Source organism: Pelodiscus sinensis, chromosome 1, assembly GCF_052426305.1.
Source record: "Pelodiscus sinensis isolate ZL-2025 chromosome 1, ASM5242630v1, whole genome shotgun sequence".
NCBI lineage: Eukaryota > Metazoa > Chordata > Testudines > Trionychidae > Pelodiscus > Pelodiscus sinensis.
Window position 1 is genome coordinate 309,781,887 of NC_143052.1, and position 19,784 is coordinate 309,801,670.

Sequence of the window (19,784 nt, forward strand, 5' to 3'; positions counted from 1 at the left end):
TGACATATGCAGCAGCCTGTGCTGCTCCACTGCTGTATCCCAGATAGGTCGCTCAGCTTCACCATGGCAGTGGGATGTGGAGCACCCTTGCTCCAGCCCACTCCACTTCCCTGAGTGCTGCAGGCTCAGGGGAACAGAGAGGTTGTTGCGAGACTCACAGGTCCGTTGATGCATACCCAAGCGGGGAAGGACAGAACCAGGTGGACCGTTTTAGCAAATAAAAAATATTTATTTATAACAGTGATGAATTTATAGTATTTATTCTAAGATTTTTAATAGACCGTGTTAATAATGAATTTATAGTATTTATTATATTTATTCTGTGATTTCTAGTTAAACGTGTCAGAGATATAAGGATGGGAATGGCAAGGGGAATAGTCTCTATTCTAAAAATATCCAGCTACACTAATTAAATAACAGTGATAACTACAAACTCTATGTACTACCCAAAACAACTACAACACTAAGCTTATACAACAAGAAAAAATCAAATCATACATACCAACTTACACGGAACATTTCAAAGATATCGGTTTGGTTGCGAATGTCTTGGTTACGCCCGAGAGTTGGGGGAGGTGGCTGGTCGGTTGATCACACCGGCAGCGCTTTGAAGTATACAGGAAGGCACATGCACGGTAGTACCTCCTCAAGCGAACTGTGCGATGGGTTTTTATCCCCAAATCTGCACATCGCTTTCCTGCGCTTGAATATTACCATATGTGGCCCAGCGGTCACCAAGTGAGGGGTCTGTGTCCCAGGGGTTGGGCCGAAACTGTGCAGGTTTCATGTGACCAGGTAAGCTCCGCAGTTCTCACGCCAAGGTGACAGGTGGGAGAGTCTGAGGCTATTTTCCCCTTTTCACACCTTCCCTTTTTCTAAAGGCAATGGTATGCTGGAAGGGTGCGGCCGGTTTCTCCCAAGGAGTACTGCAGCCCACTATAGCAAGAGCGGCCTGGCCAAACTTTTTACTGGGGGGGGAGGGCAGTTTCTTTTCTCTAACAGAGCACCCTTACCCCAGCCCACTCCACTTCCCTGAGTGATGCAGGCTCAGGGGAACAGAGAGGTTCCGCTTTCTGGTACTGCAATGAAGTGGAGCAACATGGCTGGGAGAGAGTGGTAGAGTTTAGCAGGCTGCTGGGTGTCTCTGCTTCTCGTGGTCCTGCTGTCATGCTGAGTGCAGGGGGTCCCGACCCCTGCTAATGTCCTGCACCAGGCCCCCCAGGTAATCTTAGGGACGCTTCGCTCAGGGAATGGACTTTGGAGAAAGGGTGAAATGAGGTTGGAAAGAGTGGAGAAGGGGCAGGACGAGGCGGGGCAGGGGTGGAGCAGGGATGGGGTTGCGAGAAGGGAGGAATGGTCATGAGCGGAATGTCTGGAAGAGGCAGGGTAGGGATGTGCCTGGGCAGAGATTGCCCTTTGCCACACTAGGGACAACCTGATCAGGATATTGGAGCGTGTGAAAAGTATGTGGGGAGTAAATGTTGGGATGTAGAGGGGAGTATCTGGTATTTCAAGTTAGATATGAGCTCAAAGTACAAAATATAGATCAGTGTTTCTCAACCAGTGGTACGAGTATCCTTAGGGGTACTTGAGAGAAGTCTGGGGAGTACGTCAACACAACTGAAAATTGGAGAAAACTGAATTTTTGTTTTAAGTTTTATAGCGCTTTATTATTTTTGTAATTTTTACACCCAAAAATTTCATCGCCCGCCTGACTAAGATTAAGTTGTTCAAATAAATGTGTTGCAATGGTAGAAAATTTTTGTGTGTGTCTGAAAACTGTAGGTACTGGGGGGGGGGTACTTATAAATTATTTTTGAAAAAGGGATACTTTATAAAAAAAGGTTGAGACATGCTGATTTAGAATATAGAGTCATAGGGCTGGGAAGGACCTTGAGAGATCATCATGTCCAGTCTCCTGCATTCATGGCAGGACCAAGCACCATCTAGAGCATCCCTGACAAATATTTGTCTAACCTGCTCTTAAAAATCTCCAGCGATGGAGATTCCACAACCTCCCTAGGCAAATTATTCTGTCAGTTAGCCACCCTGACATTTAAGCTTTTCCTAATGTCCAATTCCAATCTCTCTTGCTGCGATTTAAACCCATTGCTTCTTGTGCTATCATCAGAGGTTAAGAATAATTTTTTCTCCCTATTAATTTTTAAGGAGAATATTTTTTCATCTTTGGATCTTCTATTCTCCTAATGTTCTGGGTATTAAGAGTTAGTATTTTGTTCAATTGAATCTTATCAAATTACAGCAAATAAGAGGCTCTACTGGGTTTGAAATCTTTACAGTGTGCTCTGAAGATGATGCTGGGCGTCATCTTCAGTTTTGTTTCTCTACTGCAGGGATCAGCAACATTGAACCTCAGTCTTCCTTGTCCCTCCCCCCATGGGGCTGGAGTACCAGGGGAGTGAGGTGTCTCAGTTGAGGGGCCACATCAGTGAGGGTTGGAGGTTTTTGAGATTTTTTTTTTTACTTCTCATTTGTGCAGTCCTCAACTGATTTTTCTGTGGGACAGTGGCCCCTGACCCAAAAAAGGTTCCCCACCCCTGTCATAAATAAAGACAATGTTGAAACCTTTTGTGTTGAACATAATATTTTACTTTATTTAAATACGAAGCCTGGCCAACAAGCCCCCAATTGGGGCCCAGCCCCCATCTGACTGCAGTATCATAACACTCCTGCACCCCCCCCACACCCTAACCCTGAGCCCATCATACACCTGACCCCCCCTGCCCTGAGCCCCTCATACTCCTACATTCCCAGCCCCTTGCCAAAACACTTCTGCACCACCCACACCCCAAACCTGTGCCCTGAGCCCATGGTACACACAACCCCCCTGCCCTGAGCCCTTCATACACCCCAACCCAGATTCCTGCACCCCCACATCTCCAGCCCCCACCATACGATTGACAGAATACAGCCTGAATGTATGCATGAAACTGGATTTGACCAGTTATGATGTAAACTTCAAAGAAATGTGCGAAAAGATGCAGCATCAGAAGTCCCATTAAATAAAGTCCTTGAGCACAATGTTTCATTTATACTATTATTAATCATTATGTCAAATTATCAATAATATTAAGTTGTATATTACGGCTCTTTGTTGACCACTTGTTCTGAATGTTGATGTAGTTTGGCTCTTTGGTTTGAAAAGGTTGCTGACCCCTGCTCTAGTGTCTTGAGGCCGTGCTTGTTCAACAAGTTCTTGGGAAGCTGCTGAAAAAGAACTGGTGGTATTCTCATACCAGACCTATTGTTGCTGTAAATGCAAAAGTATAAAACAAAAATCAGCTCTTACTGCTTTTGCTGTTCATTGTTTTGCTATGACATGATGTAAGATCAAAGCCAAATATTTATGGTACAAATTCTTGGATTCTGAGTTCAGGAAAATGGATTTTAAGAAAATTAATGGTGCTTGTAATCCTTCTGCCAGTGGTATTGGAAGCAATAAGGAGTAGTCTTTCTTACTAGATGATTTTCTGCAATTTTGTTTTCCTATGGCATGAGCTAGTATTCCCTGTAAGCTATGTCTCAGTGCATGTAACATTTATTTTGCAAATGGATGGAAAAGATTAGAGGGAACAATTGGCTTGACCCCCTGCCTAGTAATCTGGGAACCAAGCTGAGCACCTTTTATAGGCAAATCTGTATCTGCTCACAAGCACATTAGGGATGTAAGCGAGTAATTGAGTCGACTATTTGCATTGCACCCCCCCCCCTGCTTCCTCTGTATCAGAGGCAGCAAGGGGTGGGAAGCAGGAGCTGGTGCTGTGGGGAGCCAGCTTAAAAGCCGGTTCCCACCAGCACCATCTCCATGGTGCCACCTGCCCCTCCTCCCCCATGTGCTGCTGTCTTTATCAGCCAGCAGTGTGGGAGGTGGGGGTGGCCGGGGAGGCTGCCACAAAGCAGCCTCTGTTCATGGTGGGCCCATGCTTATCATGGACAGAGGCTGCTCCAGCAGCAGCTCATGTCTACAGTGGGTCCCAGCTCCCCGCTGGGACTTCCTGCAGACAGGGGCTGCTGGACTCAGCATGAGCCAGGACTGAGCAAGTCGGGCTCAGTCCTGGTTTGCACTGGGTCTGGGACCTACCCCCAATGCAGCTCTGCAGTTTAAATGTAGTAAAAGCCAGGCTGCCTATAGCGGGGATAGCTCTTGGATCCAGCGCAAGCCGGGACTGGCTGCCTTCCCTTATTGACTAATTGTGTAGTCAATAAAAATTCTGTCAATTCGCATGTTTAGTGAAATACCCACTTCTTACCATCCCTAAAGCACATTCAACAGAGGTTTAAAGAAAGGCACTCTTATGGGGGAACAAAAGGAAAAGGACAGGGTTTACTGGGATAAACATTTCAATTGAACACCTACTAATTCAGTGTGCATAAATCACAGTCCTGAACAATTGAGTCCTGAGTGTCTGGTGTAGTGTTCCTACCTCCTAGCTTCTATACTCTCGGTTCACGGGTCCCCAATTTCCCCACTCACAGTCCAGGAGTTACAAGAAAATCAAGGTCCCTGTTTCTTGAGCAGCTCTGAATCTTTAACATCCTTCCAGCTATAATGATTTCAGCAGCTTGGACAGGGAGATCTCACCAGAATGTTAAGGCCAGTGTAGCTTGATACTGTAAACTCCTGTTTTAATGTTGTCCTCACAGCTGTTCTGTCTGCTTCTTTTCTGGTGCAAGGTGTTCATGGGCCACCCTGCCATGTTGCTCTGCTCACTGTTGGTGAGGTGACTGGAACTGCTGTTGGGCGGTGTCTTCCACTGCAACTGGAATGAGGTTACTGGAACCCTTGTTGAGCTCTGTTTATATAATGCAGCCCTAGCTCTCAGCTCATCTGTTTTTGGAGTAAAGGGACCCGTGATCTAAGAGACATAGTAGATTACCTACTCCCCAGAGCAGTGTTTTCACTAACTGTGCCGCTTGAACTCAAGCACTACCTAGGACCTCTTACTCAGCCTCAGCAAACATCAGTCTTCACCAATGTAACCTCAAACTCAGATTTTGCAACAGTGGTTTAATCTTCAAAATTTTGGCTTCAGGTATGTTATAGTGCGCTATGGTCTGCCTCAGTTTGCGGATAAGTTATTGGTCCGGGTTTTGGCCACATGTGCCTCTCACCCCTGCCTGGAGTGCCCGGGTTGGAACATGATGAGCCCACGCCTCCCGCGGCTGCCGAGCAGGCTCGGCAGAGCCACCTTCTTTTTGCGGCACGGGGGCACAGCCCGGCTTTAGTGTTGGGAGCGGGGCTCCTGCCTTCCTGTCCCGCTTCCCCGTCACAAGATACAAAAGGTAGGCAAATTGTACTCCATTGTATTTCTTCACCAGCCAACAAATTTTCTTCATCCATAGATGAAATGCTTATGCTACCTCTTCTATCCCTGGCCGATGATTTCAACCAGTTACTGGGTCTTGTCAAGAGAATTGCTGATTTGATACAGATCCAACTAGATGAGATTAAAAATACATCTGTTGTTTGATATACTTCATACAGCTTTATCTGCCTGCTTTGCCTTGCATGTTAACAAAGTCCGGCTGAATCCTACAAAGTTTATCAGGCATACTCTAACCACACTTCACTTCCTTTATAAGGAAGAGAGGAAATAAAAAATATGCTCATCTAATATTTCAATTTTTATTTTATCATCCCTCTCCTAACTCTTCGGTGATCGATGCAGTTAATTAACATGGAAGGCAGTACCAGACTAAATCACACACTAGGACAATAATCACTGGTAGAAATTTGTATTTGTCAGCTATTTTACAATTCTGAATTGCAAACTACTGGGCATTAATAGCCAAATCAATCATACAGGTTATACCAAGCTGAACTCTTTTATTGATCCTTCACCAGTGAACAGAGTAATTCCAGGCAATTGTGGTAGAAAGCCACGTGCTCTGCAGAATATCTTTTCAGGCCTCACTTAATGCTGCTACCCATTTAGTTTCAAATAGCAGTAGTTAATAGGAGAGTCTCCTTTTTCCAGCTCTCTGGATTTCCATAGAAAGTCCACAATATGGTCGAAGGCCTTTGATTTGATTGTGTTAAAATGTTTGCTCTCAACAATGCTGAATTTCGGTGCACATTAAAGAACTCCTCGGCTTGTCTGCATTCCCTTAGGATCTATATGTTTGCCCACAAGAGAAAGTTTAAGTCCCAAAAGGTGCAGAAGTCCCATCCTACCCAATTTTTGAACTCCCAGAGATCATAGGAACCTCAATGCAGGAGTGTTTACAGAGAAGAAAATCACTCATTTTTCAACCTTTGACTATGCAGCCTTCTATCTCAAAGCACCAGTTTTGATGGGGGTGATCAAGGCCCTGAATTACTATCCACATTTTTACCAACTACATCAATTCACCTGCCTGTCTCCTTTTGGCAAGTTGACACTTCTGGTAGGCTTCAAATCAGTCACTGCAAATAAGTGGGGTTTTGGAGATCATCTTTCTGGGGAACTCTATCTAATTTACTTCTCTTCTGCCTGCCAGTCCATCTTCAGCGAGCCCTCTCATGACAACTTGTCACAACAGCAAATAGATTTTTCTCTTACTCTTTGATACTTTAGAAGCCTTGCAGCACAGAAAGGAAGAACTTTTATTCAGGTATTTCCTGTTTCCAAAAAATGGTAATGGAGATCCTTCTTAGATTTAAGAATATTCCACATTTTTGTGAAGGCAAAAAAATTCAAAATGGAGACACTTGCAATAATAATTCCATCACTGAACGAAGGTTGGTTTTCAGCCTTTTATCTTCAGGATGCCTATGTCCATTTAGCAATCCACTATCTCACAAAAGATTCATACATTTTACTGTCAGGACCATTTTCGGTATAAGATCAAAAAGGAACATCTATCAGCTGCCCTAATGGTCTTTTAAAAATTTATTTCAGTAGTATCAGTACACCTACTCCAAAAACAATTCTAGTGTTCCTTACCTTGCTAATTGGCTTGTGAAAGGTTGCTCCCTGGACGTAACTTCACAGGCAACATGTAAAGTTATAAACTGAACATTGAAAAATCCACTTTGACCTCTGTAAAAAAGTTAAGAGTTTATCTCAGTTCAATAATGGGAAGAGCCTGTCTTCCAAACCCCCATGAAGAACTGTCTTCAGCTGGTGGATCACCTTATAGCTACTAATTCGTTATAGAGCAGGCAAGACTGCAAATGCATTGTCTTCCAAGGTATTCATGACTGACAGTCTGACTACACTGTTTTCAATACCTACCTTCATAAAGCATTCTCAGTTGCAGATGTACCCTAACAGTGGTCTAGACGGTGTTTGATCCTACCAAGAGGGCAGGGGACTGGACTCGATGACCTCTTAAGGTCCCTTCCAGTTTTAATATTCTCTGATTCTGTAATTCTATAATATTTGTGCAGGAGTTTGCTCACCCTCCGCAAACAATTTTCATAACTATGAATGCATCTCTTTGGGGTGGAGGGCACACCTGGACACTCACATGGCCTGGGGCCTCAAGAAGCACTCTGCATATCAACCTCCTATAACTCTGGGCAGTCAGATATGTCTGATCAGGGAAACACACTGATCAGATATCATGTTAGGTATGTTTTATATCAACCAGCAAGGAAGGCCAAAATTCCCATCCCTGACAGCTTTGGAATTGGTGGATAGGCAGTAAGATCATGATCATAGCAGCTTACTTTCCAGGAGTTTGGAATGTGACGTCAGGCACTTTCAGTGGAAGATAAATTCCATCCCAGTTCACCACGTATTCTGGCAATGGAGTAGCTGTCACCTAGATCTGTTTGCTACAGTCATGGATCCTCAAGGTATGGCTTTCACCATTGGGTCCATTGTATATATTGTTCCGAATCATCTAATATCCAAAGTTGTCAAAATAAAGGACAAAGCCAGAGCTATTCTAATAGTTCTGACCTGGCTCAGACAGACATGTTTTTCTTATCTGATGTACCAGTTAACTCCAGACCATACCTTTTTTTTTTTTTTTTCAAGAAGGTGAGAAGCTCCTTCCCCTAATCTTCGAGGTATCTCAAAGTGTGCATGGTTAATGGATTATAAACAGCCTGTTCAGAGTGTAAAAAGAGAATTATTATGCAGCAGAAAACAGTCTAGAGGTTACATTTAGTTACAGAAATGGACAAGATTTGCCTGCTGGTATGACCTCAACCACATTGCACCAACCACTTCATTGCTGTCCAATATACTGGATTACATCCTAGATCTGAAAAACTTGGGGCACTGAATTCCTGGCAGCCATTCTCCAGTAGAATGGTATTGAGGGTATTGAATGACAATGAGGTTCTTCGGTGAGCTCAGAAATCTTTCTGTCAGTCAGATGTCCTACTGTGGGCTAAAATCTCAATCTTGTTCTTAAGTGGTTTACAAGTTCACTGTTTGAATCTATGGCTACCTACTTATTCCTTCATTTATAGATGAAAACTGCATTTGTGGTAGCCTTCATTTCCAATCAGCAAGTTGTGGAAATAGGAGCTGTTGTGACATTTCTCCTTTTCACATTATTTTTCAAAGACAAGGTCACATTACATCTACACCTCTAGTGTTTAGCAAACATTTATTCCGAGTTTAACAGTAATTAATCCATTCACTATCTCATCCTCCACCTTCAACCTCACTGAAGCACAGAAACAATGCTGTCACACTTACTTGATGTTAGGAAAGCTCTAGCCCATCTATCTTGACAGAATAAACTTTTCAGAAAGACTCCCAAATTATTTGCCTCAGTTGCAGGCAGAAGAGAGTCTGCACTCTCCAAACAAAGACTTTCCAAATGGATATCTGACTGCATTGATTGCCGATACCAAACTTGTAATCTCTAACCAGCCTCAGATGTGCGAATTTACTTGGTCTGTTTCCACTCCTATGGCATCTGTAGTTATACTAACTCTCTTAATCCTTGTGCTACAGAGTCTGAGTTGATCTGCTGAAGTGATGAATAATACATTTGTATACCACTTTTCATCCAGAAAGATCCCAGTGCACTTTACCCAACATATTTACAAATTTATTATTCTCTTCTCCAGCTACTGAGGTAGATTCATCTCTGGTATGACTTATGGGTGCTTACAGTTCACAGCCCAAGGTACAACTGTTCAACACCCTCTTCAAGTCTAATTTTAGAGCAGTGGTTCTCAAACTTTGGGGCTCAGGGCCCCTTTGTAAATGTTTATGGTCTCTTGCAACCCAGTAAATAGTGTAAAGATGGAGTCCTAGAATGGTTTTAGTTGGATCCTACCCCCAGGGGGTTTGCTCCTGTCCAGCACTTACCCCACAATGGCAGCTGCTGTGCAGTAGGTTTGGCTAGGTTTGACTCTGCTCCCAGCCTCTGAGGTTGCAGCCTCACTCACGTTTGGCCCCAATTCTTGACTGGACCAAATTTGTGAGAGTGGAATTGTCACTTGGCTCATGGTATTGCAGTGGCACTAATTCAGATTTGGCCTACCTGGATGCATGTTGTCATGATGGCTGGGCCAAACCTAAGTGGTGGGACCCCAGAGGTTGCAGTGCCTGAAGTGGAGAGGCAAACCCACCAACTTGAACTGCAGTGCATCTATTTGAAACATTCTGGCCACTCAGTTTTGGTTCCTGACTCAAACCCTGGGTCAGAATAAACTCTGTTTTTAGAGGTCAGGTAATGTAATGACCTAGATTAGAAGACAATTGCATTCATGCTTGAAAAAATTACTGTGGGACTTTTCATTACCACACACAGTAAAGACCTCATTTTTATCAGTTCTGTCTCACTGCCCTCTTCCCCCTATCATATTTAAGCTTTTAAAATCATAGAATATTAGACTTGGAAGGGACCTTGAGAGGTCATTGAGTCCAGTCTCCTACCCAAGCATCATCTAGATCATCTCTGACAGATGTCTGTCTAACCTGTTCTTAAATATATTCACAATCTCCCTAGACAATTTATTCTCGTGCTTAATGACCCTGACAGGAAGCTTTTCCTAATGTCCAACCTAAACCTCCCTTGTTGAAATTTAAGTCCATTGCTTCCTGTCCTATCATCAGAGGTTCAGGAGAATAATTTTTTTGGCCTCCTCTTTTTAGCACCCTTTTAGATACTTGAAAAAAGCTGCTATCATGTTCCTTCTCAGTCTTCTCTTTTCCAAACTAAACAAACCCAATTCTTTTCTTTTTTCTTCTCAAAATATTTTTTACCCTTCCTCCCTATTTAAAATATTCGATATAGCTTACAAAAATTTAAACCACAATATGTAAAAAAAGTAGAATACAATAAAAGACCCCAAGAGGGGGATATTAAACATACTAAGACACACCAAGAGGAGGGCACACACACTCTCTCTCTCTCTCTCTTTCTCTCTCTCTCTCTCTCTCTCAAGCACCAATAAAAGTATGGTTAAAAAAGGTGCATTGCTCACAATGCCAGCATTGGTGCCAGGTGAATGTCCTGGGGGAGGGTGTTTGATAGCCTGGGAGCAAAAACTGAGGAGGCTCTTCTCCATGTAAATGTCAGCCTTATCTACATAAGTGGAGGAACATGGAGCAGAGTCTCCCCAGATTATCTTAATCCTGGGTAGGTTTATACAGGAGAAGACAGTCTTTCAAATATCCCAGTCCCAAACCATTTAGGACTTTATAGGTCATAACCAGGCCCTTGAATTATGTCCGGAAGCATACTGGGAGCCAGTGCAACTGCTGGGGCACTGGCATAATGTGCTCCATATAGCTAGTATTAATTAAAACTCGAGCAGCCACATTCTGGACTAGTTGAAGTTTCCAGAGACTCTTCAAAGCAGCCCCATGTGGACTGCATTGCAGTCATTCAGTCGGGATGTGACAAGAGCATGAATCACCATGTTCAGGTCATTCTTACTCAGGAAGAGTTGCAGCTGGCAAATCAGTCAAAGCTGCCCGAAAGCACGCCTGGACACAGAAGAAATCTGATTCTCAAAAGCTAGAAAAGAGTCTAGGAGGACTCCCAACCTGCACTCCTGTTCTTTCAAAGGGAGCACGACCCCATCCAGAACAGGTAACACACCACATTCCTGGTCAGTGTGGAGTAGAGGGGGGAAATTATTTTTCGTGTCTTGCTCACAACATTCCTATTAATGCATCCCAGAATGTTTGCTTTTTTTTTTTTTTTTTTTTCCAACAGTGTTACGCTGTTGATTCATATTTAGCTTTTGGTCCACTATTACCCATAAATCCCTTTCTGTAGTATTCCTTTCTACACAGTCACTTCCCATATTGCATGTGTGGAACTGATTGTTCCTCTCTAAGTGGAGTACTTTGCATTTGTCCTGATTGAACTTAATCCTATTTACCTCAGACCATTTCTCCAGTTTGTCCAGATCATTTTGAATTATGATCCTATCCTCCAAAACACTTGCAGGTTGGTATCACCTGCAAACTTTAAAAGTGTACTCTTTATGCCAATATTTAAATTGTTGATGAAGATATTGAACAGAACCAGTCCCAAAACTGACCCCTGTGGAACACCACTTGTTATGCCTTTCCAGCATGACAGTGAACCATTAATAATTTCTCTGTAGGAATGGTTATCCAATCAGTGATACACCCACCTTTATAGTGGCTCCATTTATGTTGTATTTCCCTTGTGTATTGATCAGAAGGTCATGCGAGACTAGCAAATGCTTTAATAAAGTCTAGATATACCACGTCTACTGCTTCATTCTTATCCACAAGGCTTGTTATTCCTATCAAAGAAAGCTATCCAATTGGTTCAACATGCTTTGTTCTTGACAAATCTATGCTAACTGTTATTTATCACCTTATTATTTTCCAGATGTTTGCAGATGGATTCCTTAATTATTTACTCCATTACCTTTTCTGGTAGAGAAGTTAAACTCACTGGTCTATATTTCCCTCGATTGTCCTTATTTCCCTTTTTGTAGATGGACACTATATTTGCCCTTTTCCAGTCTTCTGGTATCTCTCCAGTCTTCCATGACATTCCAAAGATGATTGTTAATGGTTCAGATACTACCTCAATATGTTCCTTGAGTATTCTAGGAAGCATTTCATCAGGCCTTGGTGACTTGAAGACATCTAACTTTTCTAAGTGATTTTAATGTGTTCTTTTCCTGTTTTAACTTCAGGAAGATATTTAACCCTTGTATTTTATTTTGCACAGAATATTTTAATGTCTTTACATCATTCTCTGAAACACAAGTATTGACAGCTGTTCAAGAAAGAATATCAAACTACTAGGTTGATTGGTCAGTTCTGGCAAGGCAGTGCCTGGGGGCATTGCACTGAACATTCTAAGGACAATGCTAGCTATAGTAAAGTTTTACAGTAATGAAATCCTAGTTGGACTACAAACTCTTTGGAATACTCCTGCCTTTTTTTGTCAGGAGTGAACGGTACCTTGCACAGTGATGCCCCATTCTTGATTGGCAATATAGATAATCGCAGTAAAATAGTTATTATTTTGACAAGTGAGTCATTACATCTCAAGCAACACTTGGCTTATGTAAGGTTTTCAAAATATGATATTAAGTTGCTGTGTGAAAGATAATTTTCTTACCAACAATATGTTTAACTGATTAGCCAATTACACAGGATTTTACGTCTCTAGTTTCCAGTGCACAAACAGCAAAAGGAGTATTGGATTCATCCTACGGAGTGTTCTTCTCCAGTACATTCACTATGGTACATTTAGCAGCAAATTGGAAACTGCCTGTAGTTCAGATGCTGCCATATCTGTAAATGCACTTCTAAATCAACAATTATATAAAACTATCTAATTTTCATTATTTGTCTCTAGGGATATATTTTCCAAAGTATAAATACAGATTTAGCCTTGTGACTCCCATTAACATCAATGTAAGTGGTATAAATCTCCACTGTGAAAATGTATGCTTTTAGATGGCAAATAATTTGTGTTCATAAGCTTTCACTACAGATACTTTTCAAGTAGACAGTATCTAGAGCCGTGGTCACCAACCAGTAGATCGCGATCTACTGGTAGATCTCAGGGGCTCTAAGAGTAGCTCTTGAGCCCTCTCTGAACTGCGCACCTGCGCAGTACATTTACATTAGATTTCCTCATGTAATATAGGCGGGGCTTCAAGGAAGGGGCGGGGCAGTAGATCTTCGCCTGTTCTGAGACTTAAAAAGTGATCTTGGGTGTAAAAAGGTTGGAGACCACTGATCTAGAGTGTGCGTACACAGTGGGCCTGAAGATAAAATAAGGCAGAGAGAGAGAGAAATGGAGGATATTGGGGGATATTATAGTTATAAACTGTTTGCAGTGTTCTCGTAGATGTGTTGGTCCCAGGATATGAGACAAGTATGCAAGAACCCCTTATGGGTAATAGTTTGTGCCAGCTTGTATTTCATTTAGACACTCTGGTTACCAGCCCCAAACATAAAGAGCTCTGTGAAACTTGAAAGCTTGTTCTGGCCCCAAACATTGTTATATCTTTTTTTACACCATGAGCACAAACTTGTCTAAAATCAATATAGAGTGAGGTAGGCTTGCACATTTGATGGGTCACAAAATTGGTCTGTGTCATGGGTGGAGGTAAATATGAAAGGAACTAATATTGATATGGGCACAGCAGCAAAGTGAGGAAGGCACATAGATGGAATTAAGCAACAGACCATAACGTAAACTTTAACTCAAGGAAGCGTCGCAACATGCTTATCATCCATACTTTCCTATACCAGGCATTTAATTGGTTTCAGTGAAGGGGTTACAGGGCTTCATATTGTATAACCATGGTGTCCAAACAGTTCTGAAGCAGTAGCCACTATAGAGGCTACTGCTATAGCAAATTAGCTACACTCAACTGGCCAAATAGTAACATGTGGCTAGCATGTTGGACACTACAGTAGTATAAACTGTAATTGAGGTAGGTTGTCCTCTGTTACCTCAGGGATGCAGCTCTCTTTGAGTCCTAGGACTTAAAACAAATATATTATTGTCATGGGGTGAAGGAGGGATGGAATTTAATACATATATGTTTAAATTCTGGATATTTTTTTCTTGGATTACTGTAATAGGAATTTTGAGCATTAGTTAACATTTTTTTCTGATCCTGTTTTTTTCTCTGTGCTCTTCATTCACATAGTTAATCTTTTATTTTCCTTGAAATTACTTCTCTTTTTCTTGTATTATTATTCATTCCTTTCCCCTGCCTTTTTTAAAGGATTGGCCTCCCATTTTTACTCCTTCCTCTTTCTGTAAGAATTAGAGATGTAAACGGGTAACTGGTTAACTGATGAGCAATATCCTTAACTGGCACCCAGAAGAAGCGCCCCCCCCCCCATTTATGACATACTGTGGGCAGGGGCTGCTCCAACTCATCTGGGCCCATCATGCCACAAGCTGTGGTCAATCGTGTAACCAATAGAATTTTGATTGGTAATACGGTTAGTTTTTGTTTTTACATTTTTTTTTTACATCCCTCGTAGAAATTCTGTCATTTTCTTAGCAAGTTTATCCTGAAGGACTTGAAAATGTCACCATAGTCAGCTAGGTTGTCTTGATAATGTAATATAAAAGTATTTTTCTTTTTCTAAAGTAAGTTAAGAATAAGCTAGTCTTGCAGAATATCAAAATTAGAGTTCATACCCTCTCCAACAGAAGGACAACCCTGTAGGTACTATCTAGGTGGTAGTTGTACATATAGCATTCCTTGTGGTCACAGGTGCTGACTTTCCCTCTAACCAGAAGGGTGCTCTGCCTCTACCCCAGGCCCTGCCCCATTGTACCCCTTCCCCAGGGTCTGCCCCTGCTCTACCCCCACCCCGCCTCATTCTTCCCCTTCCTTCAAGTCTCATCCTGCTGTAACCCCACCCTGCTCCCACTCCACCCCTTCTCCCAAGCCCTTGCCCTGCCTTTTTCCCACTCCCTCCCCTAAGTGTGCCCCATCCCCACTCCTTACCCACTCTTCTGGAGCTTCCTGAATGCTGCAGATCAATTATTCAAGTCAGTCTGGACTTGCCTGGAGGGTGGGGAGGAAATGGTCAGTAGGGCCACCCTTAGGCAAAAGGCATGGAGAGGAGATGGAAGTGGAGAGGTGAAATTGGCTACCAGGGAGTAGTAAGCACCCACTTCTTTTTCCCTGTGTCAGTGTTGCACCAACAGTGTTGTAAAACTGTTCGGCATTGCTGTGGCTTCAGGCCTACGGACAAAACTGCCTGGGCCTGATGTACTATAAGTATTACATTTTCTTGTAATTTTTATTAATTTTGGAGGTATGTTTAACTTGTCTCATGAAAACAAGATGAAAGGTTGCCATTCAAAATGGCCACCATCTCTCATTTAGGGTTGCCAGGTGTCCAGTTTTGAACCGGACAAAGTCCAGTATTTGAGCTTTCTGTTCGGGAAGCAAATTGAGAAAATATAAATGTCCAGTATTTTCTGAATAAGATGTAATATAAATTGTGATGTAATGTCAAGTGTGTCCGGTATTTTTGTTGAAATCATCTGGCAACCCTACTCTAACTACCAATGGAACTGAAGACCTCAAGATGGAAGACTGCAGGGAAATAGCAGTCTGCAAGGTGAAGTGAGGCTGCCATCTCCCATTGTTTTCAGTGAGACTGAAGCCATATCCTCCAGCATGATGGCTGCCACATTGGTTCAGTAGTCTAGTCAGGACACAGGGACTGTGAGGAGCAGCATGGGCATGGTGAAAGTAAGATAGCAAGGTAGAATGAGGGGGAGCAGGTTGTAGAATTAGGTGGTGCAGGAGAAAGGAAAGCACAGAAGGGAAGGAACGGTGGTGAGGAGAGGGGACGAGGGTCTGGCATAGCAGTGGGCAAAGAAGAGCCTGTGTGGTGGGGTTCAGTGAGTGTTAGTCTCAGGGCAGTAGCAGGGGGCTAGAAAGGTGTTACTTCTTGCAAAAGGCTAAACCAATTCCATATTTTTACTATGATTTTATTGCTTATGCGCTTAATAGAAGACAGACTAAACCCCATGATTTGATGGGTTTTAAAATCTCATGATTTGGGGAGAGACTAGTCTTATGATTTGTGATTTCTTGAAGTTGGCAATTCTGTAAATGTAAATTTAGAGTTCTACTTTCATACATACAGTCAAAACTGGGTCTGTTTTAGGGAAAGAAATTAATATGTTTATGCATTTTTACTATTAATTAAATAACAGCTATGATTTTCTTTTCCTCACTCAAAGTTCTCATTAGGAATTATACTGAACTTACATTTATTTCTGTTTTCTTTACGTATTTTTATTTTCATATTCACAGAATTACAGGAAGTTGTATTTGTCATCCAGAGTCAAAGTAATTCTTTTCATTCAAAAAGAGCAGAAGATTTAGAGCGCAATATTTTAAAACAGGCTGAAGAGCTTGGAAAGGTATGTGTACATAATATATATTGTATACTTCTCGCATATGTGTGTACAACATTTTATTAGCTTTCTACTGAACACAGGGTTGCCAGGTATCCAGTTTTGAACCGGACAAAGTCCAGTATTTGAGCTTTCTGTTCTGGAAACAAATTGAGAAAAAATAAATGTCCGTTATTTTCTAAATAAAATGTAATGTAGATTGTGATGTAATGTCAAGTGTGTCTGGTATTTTTGTTGAAACCATCTGGCAACCAGCATGTTTTTATAATCCATTTTATTTTGTTAGCCATGCCAGCATCCACCCCACCACATTACCTTCAGGGTGTCCCTTATCCTGCCTCTCTGGGGAGGGGGGAGGCTTGAGCCCACCACCCCACCCTACCCTACCCTACCCTCCCCAGGCGCACAGCCTATCTCTAGGCCATGCCAGAACCGAGCCCACCACCTTACCTTCAGGACGTCCCTTATCCTGCCTCTCCGTGGGTGTGGAGAGTGCATTTACATAGTGCATTCGTCTATATTACAGACCTCTAAATTGTAATACGTACTAACTGACTCAGGTGGACCCTTGTGTTATGCACTAAAAGTTCTATAGTTCACATTAATGTTGTAGTGTTTTTTAAACTTTTAGTGCACACTAAAAGAGTACACCTGGTCCAGATAAGTGCACAATATGCTAGTGCACACTGGAATTTATAACCTTTGAGTAGGGACTAGGCACACCATGTAGACAAATTCTCAGAATACATTTGTTTACTCTTTGTGCACTTTCTGAAGAAATGGTTGAAATTCAAGGATGTCACTCATGGCATATATGATGATCACCAAGTGGAATTTTCATTTTGAATTACCATACTTTAGCAAATATCACAGGTGGGATATGCAAAGTTTTACATACCCCTCCCACCCCCCGTGGGATATACTCGTCCACGTGTAATACAGGTTTTTTTTGGGGTTGGGTTTAGTGAAAGGAAGACAAGACTGTCTCTTACTTGAGAAAAGCAGCATATTTTAATTTAATAATAGAGGCAATTATATTAAAATTTATTAAAATACATTAAAATTCATTAGTTTACTCTGCAACTAGTAGAAGAATAAAAACAATAAAAAAAGCTGTCTTTGCATTCTCATTCACTCTGATCCCTAGAATCAGCACCAGCAGCATCCTCCTCAGTCTGTGTAGGATTTGCGCTTAGGCATGTTTAAAAGGTTTAAGGAGTTTAAAATACAAGTTAAAACCACTGAAGGAATAAATGAATGGAGAAGCGGTATGATTCAAAGGGGTTCTATACCAGCGATAAGGGTTGTAGCCTACTTAGTGCTCAGCTTTATCAGCTGCAGCTCATTAACACTTGATTACAGGTGCTTTGCATTAACATTACCCATGGTTCATCTCCTGCAGGTTATACACGTGCGCGGGGTATACAAGACTTTTTTTTACTTAATCAGGGAAAACCGTAGGTTATCCACAGGTGCAGGTAATACTCGTGCATGGGTTATATGTGCTAATTTATGGTACATTATTCACTACATATGTATGTAAAAGCTGCTTTTTTGTAGGTAAAATTTAAGACTAAGTGATAAAAGTTCTTGAATGAAAAAGTCTTGCAAATAAAATCTAATGGTGTTAGTTTTTAGCATTTTCTTTCTGGTGAAGAAAGCACATCAGTTTAAGTTAATATGTAGGAGCACTTTCAGGGGGATGCCTTAAAATATGTCATGCATTTTCATTTATCTGGTAAAGCTTTTGTCTGAATTTTTATCTCAAATGTATTATCCTTGGATTAGAATGAGCATTAGTCAGAAATCTGGATCACAGAACCTTAGCATAGAACTAAAATTTACACAGTTGCTCAAAGATCTTCTAAAAATGAGGAAGAGAAATTTTATCTTTCAAAATATAAAAGTTATATATATACACTTTGGTGGGGTTGTGGAAATGAGTTTTTAAGCCAATTCCCCACGTGTACCAGCTCTCATGGAGCCACCTCCTCCTCTGTCCCCAGCACTGCTGCCTCTGTATCAGAGGTAGCAGTGTGTGTGTGGGGGGGGGGGACGACAGATGGGAGCCGCCTGTCTCCTGAATGTAACTATGTAACCACTGCAATTTTCAGCGATTACACGATTACTTAAATGCATTTTAACATCCGTAGTTCTATCTTCCCTTTTCCAAGCCCCTGTTCTGTAATCACATCCATTGCACAGTCTTTGCAACCACATGGAGTTCCCATTAATTTCAGTGGGCTCCTGGCATGGGTATATTTGCATGGATCCAATGGCAGGAACAAGATGTTGACAATTAAAAATGGATTCCTGTAAACTGTAAATGTTGACATCCTAGAACATCACTGTCTGGGAGCCAGAAAAGTCAAGTGGGAGCATAGATATTTTCAGCAAGGGGGAATACAGACATACGTGTTTACACAAGGGAAGGAAGAGAGGTTAACATCTGTGAGTAGGCTTGCAGTAGGGAGCAACTCGTTTCTGAATGAATTAAAGTGTTTTTAAAAATATTAAGCTTATTTTTGCAAGAGGATCCCAAAGTGCTTTAGAAAAATGTCTTGAACCTACATTGACATGGAAACACTTTTCAGAAACAAGGAATGATTCTATGAATACAAAAAGGTTGGTTGAACTTCTTTTCTGTATTATTGCCTACCCCTCTTCCCCGTCACATTCTAAACATAGGATTTTCAGTTTGCTATGGTTTTCCTCCTATCCTGTTCTAATTCATCCGGTGGACTATTAAGCAGGTGGTGTTACATCTGTTTTTCCCATCAGCACTTCAAAATACAGTAACCTCAACCATTGTGAATAAGACTCTGACTATTGATCACTGAAGGGAAAAGCCTTTGAAATTTCTGTACATTGAAATTTTGAACTTTGTAACACTCATCACTGGGGTTTCTCAACCTTTTTTTTTTATAAAGTACCCCTTTAAAAACAAAAAAGTACTCCTAGTACCTACAGTTTTCAGACACACACAATTTTTTCTACCATTGTAGCACATTTGATTAAATGACTTAATTGTAGCCAGGTGGGCGATGACATTTTTGGGTGTAAAAAGTAAACAAATAATAAAACACAGTATAACTTAAGTTTTCTCCAAATTTCAGTTGTGTTGACGTACCACCCAGACTTCTTTCGAGTACTCCTTAGGGGTACTCATAGCACTGGTTGAGAAACACTGATTTAAATTACCACTAGATGTCAGTGTTGCTTTAATTGCTAAAATGCATATTACCTTAGCTTCAAAATGTTTTATTTCAGTATTTTTTCATATTAAGCAATGATTAAAAACTGGTGATGAGGAAAAGTTCTTTACCATTTTAAACTATTCAGTAAAGTGTAATAAAAATGAAAATAGGAATAGGAATAACATGTTAAGTCTGAGGAAAATATTCAGCGTATATTATAGTATTTGGACTTGGCTCAGCCCAGGGTCTATTATATGA

The 19,784-nt window shown here is 41.5% G+C and overlaps 1 protein-coding gene across 10 annotated transcripts in view; it reads left to right on the forward strand.

Annotated features, from left to right (window-relative positions):
- B3GLCT (beta 3-glucosyltransferase) overlaps window positions 1–19,784 on the forward strand; it is a 118,112-nt gene that overhangs the window by 19,587 nt on the left and 78,741 nt on the right. For all 10 annotated transcript variants that reach the window (XR_016348537.1, XR_016348536.1, XM_089775538.1 and 7 more), the window contains one exon: window positions 16,226–16,335. Coding sequence is in view for 4 of the 10 variants with exons in the window: in XM_089775538.1 (XP_089631664.1) it covers window positions 16,226–16,335 (110 nt within the window). In the remaining 6 variants the exon portion in view is untranslated. The remainder of the gene's footprint in view (window positions 1–16,225; window positions 16,336–19,784) is intronic.